Here is an 18,927-nt window from a genome sequence, read left to right on the forward strand (position 1 = left end):
TTTAGTGGCTGTCACCTCCCTCTGACTGGCAGCCTGCCTCCCGTCCTCTGTCCTGCGGCCTCCTCCTCCCCTGTCCACTCCACCTCCCGAAGGATCTGCCTGAAGTCTCCTGACTCACACCCCTGCTCAGACCCGCAGGCTGCACGCTGTGGTGCCCACCCCATGTCCAGCCCGCCGGGGGCAGATGCGCCTACGCACACACAGCCCACCTTGGCCCCTGAACCCCCTCCCCTCCGTCCTGCGGGGCCAGGCGAAGCCCCTCTGTCTGGGGGAGCTCCTGGAGCCAGTCCCTGCTTCCCCAGAGTCCCCCTCACCTGCGAAGGAGGGCTTTCTCTGGAATGCCTGAGAGGAGAGCAGAGGTTGGAGGTGCTCCGTGTCCTCAGCCTCAAGCTTTCTCATCCGGGACCCCCACCTTCTCTAGGACGGCAGGAGAAAACAGCCCCCAAGACACAGATGGAAACAAGTCCCAGGTTAATTTTGCCCCTACCCCGTGTCCCCATCTCAGGAAATGGCACCAGCACCGGGGGCCAGGCTGCAAGTGTGGGGGTCACTATGGATGCTAACCCTTGCCCACCACTGCCACCTCTTGGTCTCTGCATCCCCCCTCACTGTGGCAAGAGCGGCCCACCAGTACATCCTCCCTATCCGTCCTCCCCGTCCTCTCCATTGTCTCTGTCCTCCCAGTCTTCCTCATCCTCCCCGTCCTCTCAATCTTCCCCATCCTCCCAGTCCTCTGCATCCTCCCTGTCCTCCTCCCCTTCCTCCTCCCATACTCCCCATCCTCTCCGTCCTCCTCGTCCTCCCAGTCCTCTTTGTCCTCCCCATGCTCCCTGTCCTCCCCGTGCTCTCTGCCCTCCCAGTCTTCCTTTTCCTCCCGGTCCTCTCAATCTTCCTCATCCTCCCAGTCCTCCCCGTCCTTCTCCTCCTCCACCCATGCTCCCCATCCTCTCTGTCCTCCTTGTCCTCCCCATCCTCTCAGTCCTCCTTGTCTTCCCCATGCTCTCTGTCCTCCCCGTGCTCTCTGCCCTCCCCGCCCTCTCCATCCTCTCTGTCCTCCCAGTCTTCCTTGTCCTCCTCGTCCTCTCAATCTTCCCCATCCTCCCAGTCCTCTCCGTCCTCCTCCTTCTCCACCCATGCTCCCCATCCTCTTCCTCATTCTCCCCATCCTCGCAGTCCTCCTTGTCCTCCCCATGCTCCCTGTCCTCCCCGTCCTCTCAGTCCTCCCTGTCCTCTCCATCCTCCTCATCCTCCCTGTCCTCGCTGTCCTCTCAGTCCTCCTCATCCTCTCCATGCTCTCTATCCTCCCCATGCTCCCTCTCCTCCCCATCCTCTCAGTCCTCCCTATCCTCTCCCTCCTCTCCATCCTCCTAGTCCTCCCCATCCTCCCCTTCCTCCTCCTCCTCCCCATCCCCCCCCCCATCCTCCCCACGGCTGCAGGCAAAGGGCCCTCCTCACTTGGGTGTCCTCAGAATCAAACCCTAACCTGGTCCAGCCCCCATGCCCTACACAAGGCCCCATGAAATCACCCTCCTGGGCCTCCCTGGCTGTCCCCTGGACTCACCCCGGGAGGTCTGTGTGCCACGCAGCCTGCTGTCCACACCACAGCCTCCCCCCCAACCCTGGAGGGCCTCCCAAATCACGGAAGGGGTCTTCACCTTCTGGTCTTCTTGGGAAAGCCTGGCACCAGTTCCTTTCTCTTGGGACTGATGTTCTTACCCTAGTCTCTCAAGACTCCCTGGTCAACCCCTGACCTTAGGCCTCCGTTGGCCCCCAGAGCTTGGACACACACATACAGAAAGGCCACTGCCCCTCAGAGCTGTGTGGCCTTGGACAGGTCATTTTACCTGGAGCCCTGTTTCCCCAATCCGTAGAATCAGGACCCTAGCGACCCCCTGTGGGGTTTTGCAAGGACTGAATTGCCCACGCAGAGCCCATGCTGAGTACGTGCCTGGCACACGGTGTGCTCACATGCGGCAGCTGCTACGATTCTGTTTCTGTGAGTCCCTGGGCATTCTCTACCTGTCCCCAGATGGGAACCCACACTGTGCTTTCCCTCTGGTGACAAATTCCATCAGCGCCTCCAGTAAGCCTATCTGCCCCCATGCTGGTGCCCCTCACGTTCTCTGACATCCCAGTGGGCCCCCCCAAAAGATCTCCCTCCTCCTTGGCCTGTGTGGGCCTTCTGAATGTCTAACATCGAAGACAATGGTGCATGCGAAGCCCCCAGGGGAGTGTTTGACACTTACCCGCAGGTCCCCCAGGCTAAGTCATGGCTCTGAGACTCAGTTTCTCCATCTGCCAGATGAGCTAAGTAAGGCAGCCCATCCCTCTCAGGGTGGCTGTGGGGATGAAATGGGATAAACGGGGCCAGCCCTACATGTGGCCTCTAGGTCTCCATCCCCAGCCCTGCCACCTCCTGCCCCCTGCAGGGGAGGCCCTGTGACCCTCCTTCTCTCCACCAGGTGCTGCTGCAGGCTCAGCTGTTGGCAGTAAGTATGCTCCAGATCCCCCGCCCTGGGGAAGGCCCCCGGTGCACGAGCCTCTTGACGACTCCCATCGCACCCCATTCACTCCGTCGCCTGTCCCTGCTCCCTCCTGTCCCCTGGGCTGTGGCCTGCAGCCAGCACCTCCCACACTTCTCCCCTTGAGCTTCCTGGTCAGTGCTGCTTTGGAAAGGGCCCCACAACCCCTGGGTGAACTCCCCATGCCACCCTCTCCTCTCGGGCAAGAACGGGGATCCCTTCTTCCTGGCCAGAGGCAGAAGGCCCCCCCAGCCTGACTTTGGGGTTTGGCTGCCTTGGGGCAGCTTGCAGGTAAGCCGGGATCCTGCCACCTGCAGGCCAGCTCAGAGGGGGCAGACCATGGGACGGAGTGGGGCGGGGGGGGGGGCTCCAGGGAGGGTTGGGCGGGGGTGCCTGCAGGCTGACAAGTGGTCAGCAAGCTGCTGGCCCTCCAGCGCTCACAGCGCCAGGCACTGGCTAGTGGGGTACTTCTGGTACCCCACTTTCTCCTGGCATCCTCCCCCCGGGTGGGATCTGCCACCAGCTTTTAGAGTCAGCAGGAGAGTACTTGCCAGTGTCAGAGGGCCAGCGGGTGGCCCACCTCATATTTAAGAAATGCTTGAGGGAGGGCCATGGCCCACCCTGGGCTGCTCCCTGCTGGGACCCCTGGAGGGGCAGAGAGGGTCCCAGAGGAAGCTGGATCCTGGCCCACTTAGTGAGGCCAGAAGTCATTTCTCTGCATTTCCCCCACACCTGCCAACTCCCCACCCTCTTGCTTTTCTCATCTCTTGCCAGGCATCAGCGGGCCCCAGAAAGACCCCATCCCCAAAGCCCCTGTGGCCACTGTGGCCATGAGAGGGGACCCCAGCACTCCTGCCCCCTCCACATCCACTGGGCAGGCCCCCATGGCCCCCAGCACCCCGCAGCCCACAGGTGGGTGCCCAGGTACAGCCCAGCTGCCCTGCTCTTCCCTACTTCCCACCAAGTCCCCGCCTCTGTTTGTGATGTGTGCTGCTGTAGAGGCATCAGCCCTGGGGCTTGGCTCTTAGAGTAGAGAACATTAGACCCTCGAGCCACAAGAATGTGGGGCTGAGGGGCCTCTAGGCTGTCTGGGCCCAGCTGCCAGGAGATCTGGGGCTCACTTCAAGCCCCTGGATGCTTATTCCTCCCAAATCACCACTCAGGAGGGTCCCAAGACTGGCATGGCCGAGAAGACAGGGTGACTGAGGAAGAGGGTAATGCTGAGAAGCATCAAGACCACGCAAGGTTCACCCAAAGCCTGTCTCCCAGGGGAGCTCCTCCCTCAGTGCTCCACGAAGCTGGCCCACCACCCCACCCCCTGCTCTGCCTCCAGAACCCAAGCAGCCGACCCGTAGGAATGGTCAGCACAGAGTTAGCCAGGAAGGCGAGCTCCTCTAATCAGCAAGGCAGAGGCACCTCCGGGCCAGGCTGTGTAGACTAGGGACTACCAAGCATGTGAGGCAGGGCCAGGCCAGGGCCTGCATCCTGTCCCACATCAGCCACAGCAGCCCTTGGAGACACCTGCTGTCTGGTTTTAATTACCCTCCAAAGCTGGATTGGTGCGTATTTGAGGCCTGGGGTGTGGCCCTCTGGGTTTACCTGGCCCTGCCCACTGCAAATGCCAGGAGTCTGAAAGGACACATCCTTCCCAGAGAGTGTCAGGAGGCTGTGTCTAAGGGAATCCCTCCCAGCCCCAGCAAGGAAGGGGTGCCCCTGCAGTGTGTCCCAGCAGAGAGGAGATGGCAGGAGCTCCTCACTCCTGGGCAGTGCCATGACCCTTCCTATCTGCACACGGACATGTGGAGGGGCGGACAACATCTCCAATGGGCAGGAACTCCCCCCACCTTTAGCTGGGGAAGGGATCCACACTCAGCCTCTCCCCCCTTGGGACTCAGCCCTCTCCACGCTGGGTGAGTGCTGTGGAAAAGTTGGCCTCATTCCTGGGCCATCTTGCTGAACCCCCCATAGGACCTGGAGGGTGACACAATCCAGCTCTTTGGATTTCTTCCCTCCACTCTTCTCCATGAGAGGCATTTACAGGAGGCAGGGTCTAGTCAGGAGACTCAGGGATTTCAGGGGAGCCTCCTGGCCCAGGGATCCTCTTTGGGGTGAAAGACGTAAGCTGGCCCAGCCACCTGATCCTTGGCCAGTGCTTGTTTGTGCTAAGCCTGTGATGGGCAGAAAGGAGCCAAACTCTGCTATAGCAGGTGCCATATCTGCGTGCAAACAGTGGCCTGTCTGGGTGGGAGACCAAATGCTCTATCACCACACACACACACACACACACACACACACACACACTGAGAAACCTTGAATCCATTTTCTGAGCTGCTTCTGATTTGGTGCAAGTGGTATAGGCAGCCTCACAGCTGGAAGCTAAGGAGAGAGTCCAGGGCCAGGGCAGCGAGTCAGGGTGAGGTGGGCTTGAATCGTGAGGGTCCCCAAGACCCAAGTGGTGAGAAAGGGCACTGCTCAAGCATTCAGTGGGTTGTAGTCAGCTTTGCATGCTAAGCCCAGTGCCAGGCAGCAGGGTGCTCAGGGGAGAAGGTGGCTCCAGCACGACAGCCAATGGCCCGAGCAGCCCATGTCTCCGGAGCCATTGCTCCTCTTAGTAACTAAAGCCTGTGCCCTGGGCCCCATGTACCCGGACCCCCGCTAATAATGACAATCACTCCAGGTGTCAGAGCGTGGACCTCTCTTGGGCTCACAGCTCTCAGATAGGCAGTTCCTGGCCCCACAGGTGAGGATGCTAAGGCTTAGGAAGAAGCAGCTGGACTTCACAGTGTGTAAATTATACTTCAATAAAGCTGTTTAAAAAGAAAGAGGCAACTGCTGGAGGTAATAGGATTACAAAGGCGCCCAGACAGATTTCGAACTCAGGGCTCACTGACTCCAGAGGCGAGGTGCCCCCTTGGCCACCCAGTGCTGCCACCCCACAGCCTCAGAGGCCGTGAGCTGGTACCTGTCTTTAAAACTCGGCTGGTATAGCTCCCCGATTCCAAAGGAACAGACGGGGCCTCCATCTGGCCTTGGCACACAACAGAGGCCGTTGCGAGACTGTTCCTCCTGCACACCTGAGCGTGCCCCAGAGAGCCCAGCCAGAGGTCTCTCTTGCCCCCAGATAGGTCCCAAGTCCCCCCTTTGCCTCCCAACAGGTGCTCCAGGCTCTTTGGCCAGAGTCCAGCTGGGCCTGTGAACCTCTGGCCCAGATGTTTCTCCCTCCTGCCAATGTCAAGCTGTCTGGAGGGCAGGGGCTGCCAGGCAGGAAAAGCTGCTCAAGACCACTAATCCTCCCCCACAGAGGGTGGTGGGAGAAAAGGCTCCAAAGCAAAAGCCTTCGGGGCGGGTTTTATCGCGGCTCTAATTAAGCCCTTGCCAATTTGGGCCCTGTAGCCTGCTCTCCTCATTGAGCACCATATTAATGTCAATTTGATGTCCAAAGGCTCCCAGCTCCCAGCTGGAAAGTCTCCTGCATTTTTTAGCTGGTAGGTTTTCTTTTTCTCCCCACCAACCAGCATCGTGCGTAATCCCTTTAAGAAGCGGAAAGAATCTGATTTCTCCCCTGTCCCTCTGGGTTTGTCCTTTGAAATTCAGCGCAGAGCCATGCCTCGCCTTCGCCAGCCCAGCCTGCTTCCCCAGCTTTGTGTCCAGTGAGTCTAGGAGATAGGCACCCGGGGTTGACTCACACTGGGGTCCCGGGTAAGAACGGGTCCTAGCCGTGGGTTGGTGGAGGGGCTCCTGTCCCCACACTGGTGATGGACCAGAAGCCTTCGAGAACCCTTCTGGACATTTTGATGACTCACGTCCCCCTTTACAGTCACTAGCCAGGGACTTCAGCACAGAGAGGTCTGGGCCCAGACACAGGACCGGGTCCAACTCTACCCTCAGTAGGAATGGGGACAACACAGGGAGTTTGGAAGAGTCGGGTAAATCCACTGAAGGAAGGACTACCCAAAGCATGCAGATTCTTGGGCTCTCCCCGTTCCCCTTATCTGGCTTCAAGTCCACGTGTGCCCTCCACAGGCTGTAGTTGTGTAGATGCTGCCTCTCCAGTAGATTTGGACCCACTCCCATTTGGCCAGTGTAGATAGAGCCACTGCTTTCACTGCTGCTGCTGCTAAAGGCGTGTGATGCCTCCGTGTGTCTCCAGGACCCCCCCAGCCCCACCCAGTCACATAACTGGGTTTCTTCTCTTCTTTCCCCCAAGAGTGGATCGGGCCATCTACCGCTGCCCCCCTTGGGGAGAGCTACCCCTGGCCCCAGATGGCCTCCACTGCAGAAGGTATGGGGGGCAGGGCCTCCACGGGCATTAGACACTCCCCCACCCCAGAAAGCTCCTTAGACCGCAGGCCCCTCCCTCTTTAGTGGAGGTAGCAGGTGCATGAGGTGGAACTGGGGTGGGAGGGGGCCCCGTGGGAGCGGAAGGGGAGGGGCCTTGGAGCTCTACCTGCCCCCACCCCAACTCTCACCTTTCTAGAGATGCTCCCCCTCAAGGGCTTTGGAGCCAAGTGTAGAGTCTGCCCTGGCAACAGGAATCCTGTCCTGCCACTGTCAGCCACAGGACACTGGGGACAGGGATGGAGCTCAGAGTCAGTGCAGGAGCCAGGTGATAGTCAGACCCAGACCGAGGGGCTGGCTATGAGTAGATGAAAGAAGATAGCGCATTCCAGGTGGCAGGGACAGCAAGGGCAAAGGCTTGGTGGGGGGATGGCAGTGAGCAGGGCAGGGGGTGTCTTAGAAGGCACTGGATACCTAGCGCAGAGCCTCAGTCTCCCATAGCGGTGGGAGGAGACACGCGTGGGCCTGTTGGTAGCCGCAGATGGACGTGCGCAGGAAGCACACAGGGCCTTGCTCGACTCTCTGAGAAGGGAGCCTGTACCCATCCCAGCTCACCTGTTCCCTGGCCATTAGGTCCTAATGCCTGTGTGGAGCACCCGGGCCCCACACCTCCGGCCCCTCTGGGAGCAGCGAGCAGGGCTCTGAGCGCCCTCTGCTGGCAGGCAGTTCTGGAGCTGGAACCGCACTCAGAGGGACTGCAGTTCCCAGCGACCAGCAGGCGCTGAGTGGGGTACCCTCCCTGGTGATGGAGCTCCTGGAACCATCACTTCCCTGCCCTGGACCGACCAGGGCACCGCAGGCTCCCAGAGGGAAGCCGAACTGACTTTGCTGCCAGGACAGCGTCATGCTCACTCACCAAGATAGGGCCGAGGCCCCAGTGGGTTCCATGCGGAAGACAGGCCAGGTCTGTGCTCATGGCTCACAACCCCTGCAAGCAGGGAATCCGTGGATAGTAAAGGACGCACTTTGGCTGGAGCAGAGAGGTTGCTTCAGAAAGGTAGCTGCCAAAAGCCTCGTGAGCCAGGTCCACACTCTTAATGCTCACGGGAGTTAGGACAGGAGAGGAGAGAGCAAAGTGATATCTGCATTCAGTCAAAAAAAAAAAAAAAGAATCAGCTTCAGCAAAGCATCTTGCACGCTGTCAGGGGATGCTGGAGGTAGAGAAGTAACGTGGGAGAATTAATACATGAGTGTGTACGTGGTTTCTGGAGGGACACCAAAGGCAGGGCTGCTTCCACATACTCCTAGGTGTGCCGTGTCCCCTCAAATCTGAGGTGACAAGGCTGCCCCAGCGCATGCCCAGGGCACGGTGGAAGCCTTTGTCGGGCCTTCCCTGGGCCCTGACAGCCTGCCCTGGGCAGCTGAACCATGGCGACGAAGGAGGCTTATTTCTCATCTCTCCAAGCTGTGGGCACCTCGGCCGCCGCCCCTGCCCCTGCCCCAGCCTCCAAACCTTTCCAGCTCAAGCCCAAATCTGCTCAAGTGGTGCCCATTGAAGAGTTCCAAGGTAAGAGGAAGGTCCCCGGGCCGGACCAGCCCTCCTCCACCACCTCTCCCCTCGCCTCCACTGGAAAACAATGATGCAGGACGAAGGACCCAGGCCTGGCTCAGAAAACCCTCCTGGAGTAGCTGGGTCAAGGTGAAACCAAGCCTCTCTTCCCTCTGTCCTCCCTCCCCAAGGGAGCTGGGAGCAGGTATGAGTCAGAAGCACAGTGGGCAGGCACAGGGCAGGCAGAGCGGCTACCAGAAATAGCCTGTCCTGGCTCCCCTGGGAGGTGTGGCCCAGGGGCTCGTCTCCGTTGAAGCAAGAGCTGGGACACAGGGGTCACTGACACTACTCCTTGAGACACCTGGATGCCTCACCGGAAGGTCCCCCCTGGAGGGACAGGTGAGAAGGGGGCAGGTCCAGGAGGCCCAAGGTGTGGCTTGCCCCCTGTCACCTCCCGGGCACGGCTCTGAGGCTCATCTCTCCAAGGTTTCCCCTGCCCCTGACCACCAAGGGACAGCCTCCTCCTTGGGCAGGGAGCAAAGCCCTGGGTCTTCACGATGCCTTGTCTGGGCAGTCATAGGACTCGCCCAGTCCCCAGAGCAGGGGGAGGGCTGGAGGAGACAGCAGGGTGGCACAGAGATCCCTGTCCTCATTTTGGAGCCGTGCACGGGCAGTAAGAGTCTGAAGCCAGGCCAAGACGACCAGGAGGCAAAACGAGATGCCCCGGGGCACGAACCCTAAGATGGCATTCATTCTCAGGGTTGTGCAAGAGGAGGCCCTCTGGTGCCAATCAGATTTGCAGAACAGCTCAGGCTAATAATAAAAGGTCTGGCAGGTGGGCGTTTTCCTTCCAACCATCTTCCAAAGCAGCATGTGGAGGAAGCTCCTGGCACATTCCATCCTGCCTGGCTCGTGTGCATGCATCTGTCCCTCACTGAGTCCCGGGGTACAAGGCCATGAACCCAGGCACTGTCCTTCGAGCTCACGCTGGCCGCAGGACACCATCCTCCCTGCATGAATCACCTCCAGCCACCCCGGCATCTGTTGGGAATCCTTCTGGGAGCACCTCACCCTGGCGCCCCGCCAGGCAGGTGCTGGTCCCCTGGCCCTCCCTGGATTCCTGCCCCCAGGGCCAGGTGGGAATTGGTGGGTGGGGCCAACACTGGTCCTCGCTCTGGCCCAAAGCGGGCGGGACACACCTGCCTCCTCCCAAATGGTACCGAAGTGCTGTTGGAGGCCTGTGACACCCTCCTGTGCCAGGTCCTGCCTCCCTGCATGTCGGGGGGCTGGTCTGTCCTCGCCCTGTGCCTCAGTTTCCCCTAATACACGGTGCAGGGGGTGGCAGGAAGGCACAGTCTCCCTTGGCTCACTGACCCGTGGTGTTTCTCACGCTCGGCCGGCCCAGACTGTGAGTGCTACGGCCACTCCAACCGCTGCAGCTACATCGACTTCCTAAACGTGGTGACCTGTGTCAGCTGCAAGCACAACACGCGAGGCCAGCACTGCCAGCACTGCCGTCTGGGCTACTACCGGAACGGCTCCGCCGAGCTGGACGACGAGAACGTGTGCATCGGTGAGCCCCTGGGCGGCGGCCGGGGAAGGGGCGCAGGGGGCGGGGACCGCGGGGGCGGAGCTAGCGGCGAAGGGCGGGGCGGGGCGAGGGCGGGGTCCGGAGACCCTAGAGCCGCCCCGGGGGGGGAGCCCCGGGAGAATTTCATTTGGGGGAGGGGAGGCCCATTTCCGTTAGGCGTCTTCTTAGGACAGAAGCTTCCGGAATCTGCTTTGTTAATAACCTACCCCTGCAGGTCATCCCCACGGGCACTGGAAATTCAGAACCACTAGTTAGAGTCAAAGACCGGTTCTGGAGCTTGCTGTGTGCCTCAGTTTCCCCGCTTGTAAAATGCGGAAGTGGATTAGACCAAAGGTTTTCAACTCCGTTTTTGGGGCCGAAGCTTTTCTTCCAATGAAGTTCTTCTAATGCTTTATAAGCAGAGGCCCAGCTTATAAGACCCAATGGGTACTCGGTCTGCTCTCTTCAGACTCTGCTGCAGGACTGGCCGGCCTTGGGATAGAGAAACAATCCCTGGGGGGCCCGGGCAGGGGCAGGACAACCTGAAAGGCCAAACCCGTGGCCTCGGCCAACACCCACCAGCCTGGAAGGGCTGCCCACCGCCCCTGCCTCTCTCTCCAGTGGAGGTCACTGCTCAGTCCTAGGTGCCCAGCCCCCTGGGCACCCCACTGCCTATCCTCCACCCACCACCAGGTCAGCTCTGACTTCACAGAGGAAGGGCTGCACACAAGGCTGGAGCCCCTTGTCAGTCTGGATTATGGCACTGGCCTTCAGAGAATTCCATCAACTCTAAAGTTATCCAAAGAGAATGTGCTGGCCAGGTCACACCCGCCAGCTGCAGGCACAGGGTGGGGCCTCTGGATCCCAGGAGAAGCGTTCCCCCCTCCCAATACCCTCCTCACCCGGGCCCAGCTCTGGGCTTCAAGGACTCCCCGAGTGGGGACATGTTTGCCCTCTCCCGCAGAGCAGATGCCCCAGGAAACCAACTGGGAAGGGCCTAGGGGGAAGCTGCAAGCCTCTGGGGCTGCTCCTCCATCCGTCCTGAAGAGGAGATGCAGGTGCGGGCTACAGCCCCCCAAATCCCTAATCGGATGCCCTGCCTCTGATGAGGCTCCTCCCACCTGTGAAGAATCTTACAGCCCTTTGGAGGTGGGAAGGATCAGCGCTCCCTCCAGTTACACAGACGGAGACCCAGGCCCAGAGAGGCGTTGGGGCTGCCCCAGCGCCAGGGCCAGGGAGAGGGCATGGGTAATGGAAGCTAGAGAAACAAATCAGTACAGTCTTCCCTCAAGATCTGGACACTCGGGCAGCCGTGGGCTCACGTGGACATGGTGTGGGGTGCACCACCGGGGGAAGTGCGGGGAGCCGGCTGGAGGGATGCGGCCCTGGGCCAGGAGGGATGCAGCCCTGGGCCAGGTGGGGGTCCGTGCACCGAGGACGCCCATGGGTCGTCCTGACCACACGCCATGCACGTGTCCGTCCAGAGTGTAACTGCAACCAGATCGGCTCCGTGCACGACCGGTGCAACGAGACCGGCTTCTGCGAGTGCCGCGAGGGCGCAGCGGGCCCCAAGTGCGACGACTGCCTCCCCACGCACTATTGGCGGCAGGGCTGCTACCGTGAGTGCAAGCTGGGCGCGCGGGGCTTGTGTTGTGGGTGGGGCGAGGGGCGTGGTCCAGGATGGAAGGAGGGGCCTGCTGTTTGGGGGCGGAGAGTGGGTTGTGGGTGGGGCCAGGGGCGGGGTCCGGGGCGGCGGGCGGGGCCTGATGCGACCGGAGAATGGGGTGGGTGTCAGGGAGGTCGGGGGTTGGCTGAGATGGGAGGTGGAGGCAAAGGTGGAGCTGGCGGTTGGTGGGACTTGGCTGGCCCGGACGAGTTTGTGGGGAGGGAGGAAGGGAGGCTGTCCGAGAAAATGATGGGCCGGCGCCTCGGGAGGGGGATGGAAGGGCCCTCCAGGCACAGGGGACAGCAGGTGCAAAGCTCTGGAGGAGGGGGAGCAGGTGCGTCCCAAGGCCGGCGGGCAGTGGCGGGAAAAGGAGCAGGGCCAGGCCTCGCCAGGGGCGTTTCGCACCAAGTGCGCCCTGAGCCTCCAACACCCGCTGGTCCGTCTCAGTCGCCAAAGCTCCAACGAGGTGGGTGGACGGGCCACCGCCCGCGTTAACTGCCCCTCCGCCCCGCAGCCAACGTGTGCGACGACGACCAGCTGCTCTGCCAGAACGGCGGCACCTGCCTGCAGAACCAGCGCTGCGCCTGCCCGCGCGGCTACACCGGCGTGCGCTGCGAGCAGCCCCGCTGCGACCCCGCCGCCGAGGACGGCGGCCTGGACTGCGACCGCGCGCCCGGGGCGGCCCCGCGCCCCGCCACCCTGCTCGGCTGCCTGCTGCTGCTGGGGCTGGCCGCCCGCCTGGGCTGCTGAGCCCGGCCCGGAGGACCCTGCGCCCGGGGAGCCGCGACGGTGGTGCCCGGGGGTGCGGAGGCAGGCGTCCGAGGCCGGGGCGGCGAGAAGGGTGCGGCCCGAGCCGCTCCCAGGTGCTACTCCGCAGAGTCCTCCCGCCTCCTCCCCCGCGGCCAGTGGCCCCGCCCCGCCCCGCCCCGCCCCGCCCCCGCCCCGGCACTGCCCTCCGCCGCCGCAGGGGGGCGCTGTGCGGCCCGGCCCCAGCAGCCCGCGACTTGGGTCTTAGTTTTTCTTTCTTTCTGTCGTATCACCCGCCGCCCCCACCCTTTTCTTCGCTGGCGGTGGGAAGGGGGTGGGGGGGTGGGGAGAAACGCTGCTCCCCTCCACGCCTCCAGGTCCCGCCTCCCAACACGCGCGCACACACACTCACTCTCACGCGCGCGACTGTTGCGGAGACCCCTGCCCGTCCCTGGCTTAGGGTCGGGTCGCCGGAGGACCCGGAGGTCCAGTTGCCTACGACTCTTCTTTCTTTGTTTTCCTTTGCAACAGCCCGCCAGACTCCGTGAGGCCTGGTGACCAAGGAACTCACCGTCTGGGGGAGGGGTTAGGAAGGAGGGTTGGGAGGGCTGGAGACTGTTTTGTAGAGAACTATTTTTGTTTGTATTAATCGTCCCGCGTCAGGAGGACATAAACCGCTGCAGGTGGTTGATGGTGTATAATCGACGGAGTAAAGAGTCTGCTCACTGCTGCCTCCAGGCCCTGTTTTCTGTGTTCCTTTACACCCGGCAGGTTTGGAGCTTAAGGAAGCCCACAAAGTAGTCTTGGAGAATCCCTTCCCGGCGAAGGCCACCACCTGCGCAGGCCTTCCTGTGCCTTAGACCGGGCAGGGCCCCTCCCCGCAGGTGTGGTTAGCAGAGCCCCTTAACCCCAGCCCTGACCCACAGTAGGAGCTTCCTCTCCGTCCTTTCCCTTTAAAAAAAAAAAAAAAATCCAAAGTTCATTGACGCTTTTCCTCAGCTGTCCTTGAATTTAAAAGCACATGTGGATGTTGGCATCATTGCTGAGAAATCCAAGGGAAGGGAACTAACTGGTGGTTCATAAATCAGGATGGATGTGTCTCTGAGACCCGTGGGACCCCCAGCCTCGGGCCTGCTGTCTGCTGCTTCAGCCTCCCTCCAGCACTCCATGCTGGAATCTACATGGAGTCTGCGGCTGGCCACCCTCTCCTTCCCCTTCCCCTCCCAAAGATCACCCACGGGGAGGCCAAGGGGACGCAGGGGCAGCCTGAGAGTTGTGAGAGGACACTCTGAAGAATGGGGTCCGTTAGCTGAGACCCTGTGCCATGGGAGGGTTCCTCGGGTCTCTCCTGCCCTTGGGTGCTTGTACTTTCCCCTTGCTGACTCTCAAGAAGGTCCAGATTTGTCCCAGAAGCTTCTCAGCACCATGGGTCAGTGCTGGCTCCTAGCTGCTCCTGCAGCACCCACCTGCAGTCACCTCCTGGCACCTGCGGCCACTCTACCCAGGCTGAGAAGTTTAGACCTGCCCCCCACCAACCCTGCTCAAATCCCCAAAGCAAGGTGAGCAAGTCAGTTCAACAAAACTTGGCCTTGAGGACATCCTATCAATCCTGATATGAAACAGGATTCCAGGCCCCTCAAGGCCAGAGGCCAACCCTGCTACCCCTCTTGGCATCCATCCCCCACACCAGGTTGCAGAGCTCAGCTCCCAGCCCCTAAAGGAAGTGCCTTCCCTCAGGCCCCCCTGGCTTCTTCACCTTCTTCCTTACAGCACCCCAGGGAAAACCAGACATTCCAGGGCTCCTGGTATACAGGGGTGGGCATGTGACACAGTTCAGGCCAATGAAATATAACCAGGAGTGATGAGTGGGGCTTCTGGAAAGGTCCTTAGAAGCCCTGCTCCTCTCTACCCCCCACCAAGGTTTATTTGGCCCAGTTTGGGGACCCGCCCTGCTCTCTTGCCCCTCCCCCTGGTGCTCAGCCAGCAGAAGGGAGGGAGGGGCCCTCTGGCAACCCCGGTGCTGTGAGGGCATCCTTCTCAGGATGGTGGAGCCGAGGAACTCAGCAGAGCCAAGCTCACCAGGCCTGCCTGCCAACCTCTGCACTTCTTCATGTGTGAGAAAAAATAAATCTTGATGTTATTAAAACACTGGAATTGGGCTTTTCTGTTTCACGCAGACTTACCAGTTCCTAAGCTATAGGCTCTCCCCCCCACACCACCTACCCCGCCCCCGCCACAATCCACTGAGGCCAGAGACACTGACACCCTCTGTCTCTTGGCTGCAGCACCCCCAACACTGCCGCTGACGAGGACAACCCATTACAGCGTTGGGCTACGGCGGCCGGCATTCAGGCCTTGCTGTCTCAAGCACCTCTCTCCCGGACAGGAGCCGCCTTCAACGGAGTGTGGGCAGGCTGAGCAAACACTGCGCTATGCAAACAGTACCTGCTGGCTGCGATTTGCAAACAGTGGCGCCTTCCTCCTCCTCCTCACAGTGTTAAACTACAAAGGCATCACAGTAACATACCCCTAAACACACACACACACACACACGGTGGTTCCCATGTGAGAAGCAGAACTTGAGACAGGGGTTCAGGCGTGCATTTTCTGAGATGGTGAGGGAATTAGGATGTGAGGCGGGGGAAGGCCCAGCACTGATGTTTCTCCTCAGCCAGGTCCACTGAGGGGCTCTGGACCATGCACCATATCTGGGCAAGCGGCAGCTTCAAGTCATTGGCCTCATGCTGCTTTGGGGGAGCTGCAGTATCGGGACCCCCCATACAGGAGGTGGGAGGCCTTAAAAGGCCAACACAGCAAGGTGGAAGGCGCTCCCATAAAGAGGTTCTGGGCTGGGCACCAACACCTCTACTGCACTTGCACACACGCAAACACACTCTTCCCTTTGTGTCGCCCTGGGTGTGTGCCTGGAAGAGTCCCGGGGATCTAGGAGGAAGGGGCCTCTGTGGGCAGCACTCAGCCAGACCAGCACTGTGTCAGCCCCCCTGGGACTGCTCCCAGCAGAGGCAGGGAGGTGGAGAGCATCATAAATGAGAGCAGTGGCCCCAGTCCCTGACCTTGGCCAGAGGGTGGAGGAAGAGTTGCCAGCGACCATTTGGAAAACTCTGACATTTTCCAGGCATCAGGGAGAAGGAGAAAACAAGGTTAGCCGGCCCGGAAGCCATAGCCCAGCCTCCCTTAAACAGCGCATCCTGGCCCGGAGATCGGGTTTTGACACCTGCTTCTGAGAGGCCAAGGTATCCAAGGCTTGGATAGCAGCCGGCATCCTTGGGCACAGGGTACAGGAAATGCTCGTCTTCATCCTAGGACAGGTTTCTCAACCTCCGTGCCTTTGACATTAGGGCTGGCTACCCAGGGGCTCGGCAGGAGGCTGTCAGCATCCCGGGCCTTGGCCTCCAGCCACTAGATGCCAGTAGCACCTCCTCCTCTGTGCAAAAACTAAAAGTGCCTCCAGGCACCGGGAGTTGGGGGCAAAAATTGCCACCCCCCAGTTGAGAACCACTGCCCTAGGCAGAAGGGACTGTCATACCCATTTCACAGAAGGGGAAGGGGAGGTCCAACGAGGGAGGCAAGGGGAGAAGGAACTGGCCTGAAATCACACTTCTAAGCCCGGGGGGAGGAGCTGAGTCCAGAGCCCAGCATTTAACCCAGGGCCACAGCAGGCAGGAGGGCATCTGCCCTGGGTGGGAGGGGTCCCTCACTGCTCCCGCTCCTGCCTGTTTTGCCCTCCATCCCTGGGCCCCACGCAGCCCCTACTGCGGCGGGCTCTAGAGAAGGCAGAGCAAGGAGCCCTGGGGAGCTGGGCTTCATCCGAATAGCTCTGCTGTCAGGGGCAACGTCTCCCCACCAGCTCCTCTGTGGCAGCCTCACCTCACCCCTGCCCCCACCCGCCCCCTCTAAATAAGCAGAACTGTTGTGTTAGCATTTCCTGCCTCCCCTGCCATACGTCACAGTTATGAGGCACTTACGGGCGTCTGGGGAAAAGCCTTCAGCATCGCCAGGCCAGCCTCGGTGGGCAGGGCTCAGAGGGGGCTCACCCTATGCCTGCACCCCTGCCCTGGGCCCTGCACTTGTGGCTGGACCCGTCTCCCCCAGTCCCAGAGGGACCCCCGCACGTCCCAGTACATCTCAGGCCAGAAGAGTTAAGGGCAAAGGCCCAGGGAAGGGAAGCTCTACTTATTTCTCTTTCCTTTCTAAAACACAAATCATACTGTAGGGAAGTTAGAAAATATAAAAAAGCGAAATAATAATAATTCCAAAAATTAAAATCACCCACAATCCTCCATTTGGAGCTAATAACAGTTAATATTTTCTGATATACATTTCTAGTACTTTTCCATAAAGCAAACCCACACAGTTTTGGCCAGCATTTGTCAAGCCCAGTAGTAAGCACTGGGGTCAGGCTCGACATCCTTATTTTGAGAATCCCAGCAATAAAGCTGGGCCATGGCTCTATCAGTAGAGCCACTTTACAGCTGACAACACTGAGCTTCAGGAAACGTCCTGGTTAGAGAGCTTAGGCACAGCACAAAACCCAACTCTGGGTGACTTAAGCAGAAAAGATTATTTGAAGGCACATGTCAGGGGAGCTAGATGTACAAAGCCAGGACGACAGTTTCCAGCCCACGGTGGCCAGAGGGACCCTCGCCCCAAGCCAGACTCCTGCTGGGTCCTCAGCAGGTGCACACAGCCTAGTGTCCAGGATTTCGCCCTCCACCAAGGGAGATGGCCTCTCTTCCCCAGCCAGAGGAAGGGCACAAAGAAACAATGACTATCCAGCTACAGAGAGGGTGGGCAAGCCTCCCAGAGTCACACAGCCAGGAAGAAGCAAGGTCTGGGATCCAAATCCAGTCTCTCTGGCACAGAACCAAGCTTTTAACACGGAGCTGCACTCTGCCACCTTTCTCTCTATTTTGTTTTATTTTTTAAGGCAATAATGGTCTCATCTTATACACACCCTTCTTTGTACCCTGCTTTATACAATTTAGCAATATGTTCTGAATATCGACGGGGGTCTTTTGCAATGAAAAAGAAGTGTAAAAGCACATCCTTTCATTCTTTGCTTCCACCTAGTACATTCTTCCTCACCCAGAACCCATACTCTGGGGGCAAGAAGGCTCCAGCTACTTGTTATAAGAGCAACTCTCTGCCAGACCCCATGGGCTCCTCCTACCTGACAGGACCTGGCCAGGCCCCCGGAGTCTCTGTAACTGTGTTCCTGGTGGCACAGAAGACAGCGCCGTCTTACAAGAGTGGCCCAAGTCCAGAAGACCAGGTGGAAGTACCTGCAGCAGCAGGGCTCCCAATGACTTCTGGCCAGGGGACACTTCCGTGGCTGTCCAAGCAAGTGGCCCTGGGAACCCAGCCAGGAGAGGTGTGTCACTCAGCTCTCCTCCCACCCTCAACATATAGTTGAGTACCTCCGGTGTCAGGCCCCAGGGCCCATGGAGGCAGGTGGACACCCTGGCCCCAGCCCCTGCCCCAGCCCCTGTCCCTGCCCTGACCCCAGCTCCTGCCCCTGCCTCTGCCCCTGCCCCTACCCCGGGCACAGAGAGCACCCATCCTCATCACTGCCATGTCCAAGGCCAAGGCACCGGGCACATAGAGGAAGCTCCCACTCAGGGGCTCCAGTGTCTGGTCCCTAAAACAGTGGAATGTGGGGGCCAACCGGGCAGGCAAGGGCAGGAAGGGATCTGGAGATAAAGATGGGGAGACTCTCGCATCCTGATTTCACCGCAGGACCAAGAAAGTCTGGGGTGAGCCTGGAACCTCTTGTATCACAAGGTAAGGCGGTCCTCAGAGGAGAGGCTGCATCCACGGGAATCACTGGGGTGTAACAAGGATAGTGACAGAGATGGAGTTTCACAGCTTTTTTTAAATATTTTATTTATTTATTCATCAGAGAAACAGAGATAGAGGCAGAGACACAGGTAGAGGGAGAAGCAGGTTCTCTGCAGGGAGCCCGATGTGAGACTTGATCCCAGGTCTCCAGGATCACGCCCTGAGCTGAAGACAGGTCAACTGCAGAGCCACCCGGGTGCCCCACAGTTTTGTTTTCAAAGAAAAGGAAATCCTGAGGCCACGGTGATATTCAGAAACAGGAGTGAAGGGGGCAAGCAGTGAGGAACTCTTCTTCATAGAATTGTAGGATGACACACTGAGGAGTCGGCCAGTGGAAAATCACCATTTCGCAGCCACCAGTGCAACAGCCGATTTGGGCAGAGTCATCTGTGGACGCTAAGGGCAGCGGCTGGAAAGTTCGTGAGCAGCATTTCAACCCCCAAACTGTGGGTTAACTACAAACAACGGAGCTGTCGGCACCACCTTTCCCAAATGACCAAACTCAGCATCACCAACAATGAGGCAAAGGAACGCTTTGGTGCCTCCCGGTCTGATGCCGCAGAAGGGACACCCCACCACCTCCACTCTTGCCAGAAATAGTTAACCTGACTCTAATCACAAGGAAACAATCTGACAAATCCAGATTATGGGGCATTCTATAAGATTCCTGGCCTTTATTTTTCAAAAACGTCTATATTGGGGCGCCTGGGTGGCTCAGTTGGTGAAGCGTCTGCCT

The 18,927-nt window shown here is 59.6% G+C and overlaps 1 protein-coding gene across 10 annotated transcripts in view; it reads left to right on the forward strand.

Moving 5' to 3' along the window:
- The window catches only part of NTNG2 (netrin G2), a 70,831-nt gene extending 56,348 nt beyond the window's left edge, over positions 1-14,483 (forward strand). For 3 of the 10 annotated variants that reach the window (XM_041726729.1, XM_041726730.1, XM_041726731.1), the window contains exons 6-9: positions 2,463-2,489; positions 9,755-9,922; positions 11,404-11,538; positions 12,100-14,483. In XM_041726729.1, coding sequence (XP_041582663.1) covers positions 2,463-2,489; positions 9,755-9,922; positions 11,404-11,538; positions 12,100-12,335 — 566 coding nt within the window. In that variant the 3' untranslated portion in view covers positions 12,336-14,483. Of the gene's footprint in view, positions 1-2,462; positions 9,441-9,754; positions 9,923-11,403; positions 11,539-12,099 lie in introns of those variants that run through there. The other 7 variants (XM_041726732.1, XR_005983265.1, XR_005983264.1 and 4 more) reach the window with 7 other exon arrangements.
- The last annotated feature ends 4,444 nt before the right edge of the window (positions 14,484-18,927 follow it).

This window comes from Vulpes lagopus, chromosome 12 (genome assembly GCF_018345385.1).
Source record: "Vulpes lagopus strain Blue_001 chromosome 12, ASM1834538v1, whole genome shotgun sequence".
Lineage (NCBI taxonomy): Eukaryota > Metazoa > Chordata > Mammalia > Carnivora > Canidae > Vulpes > Vulpes lagopus.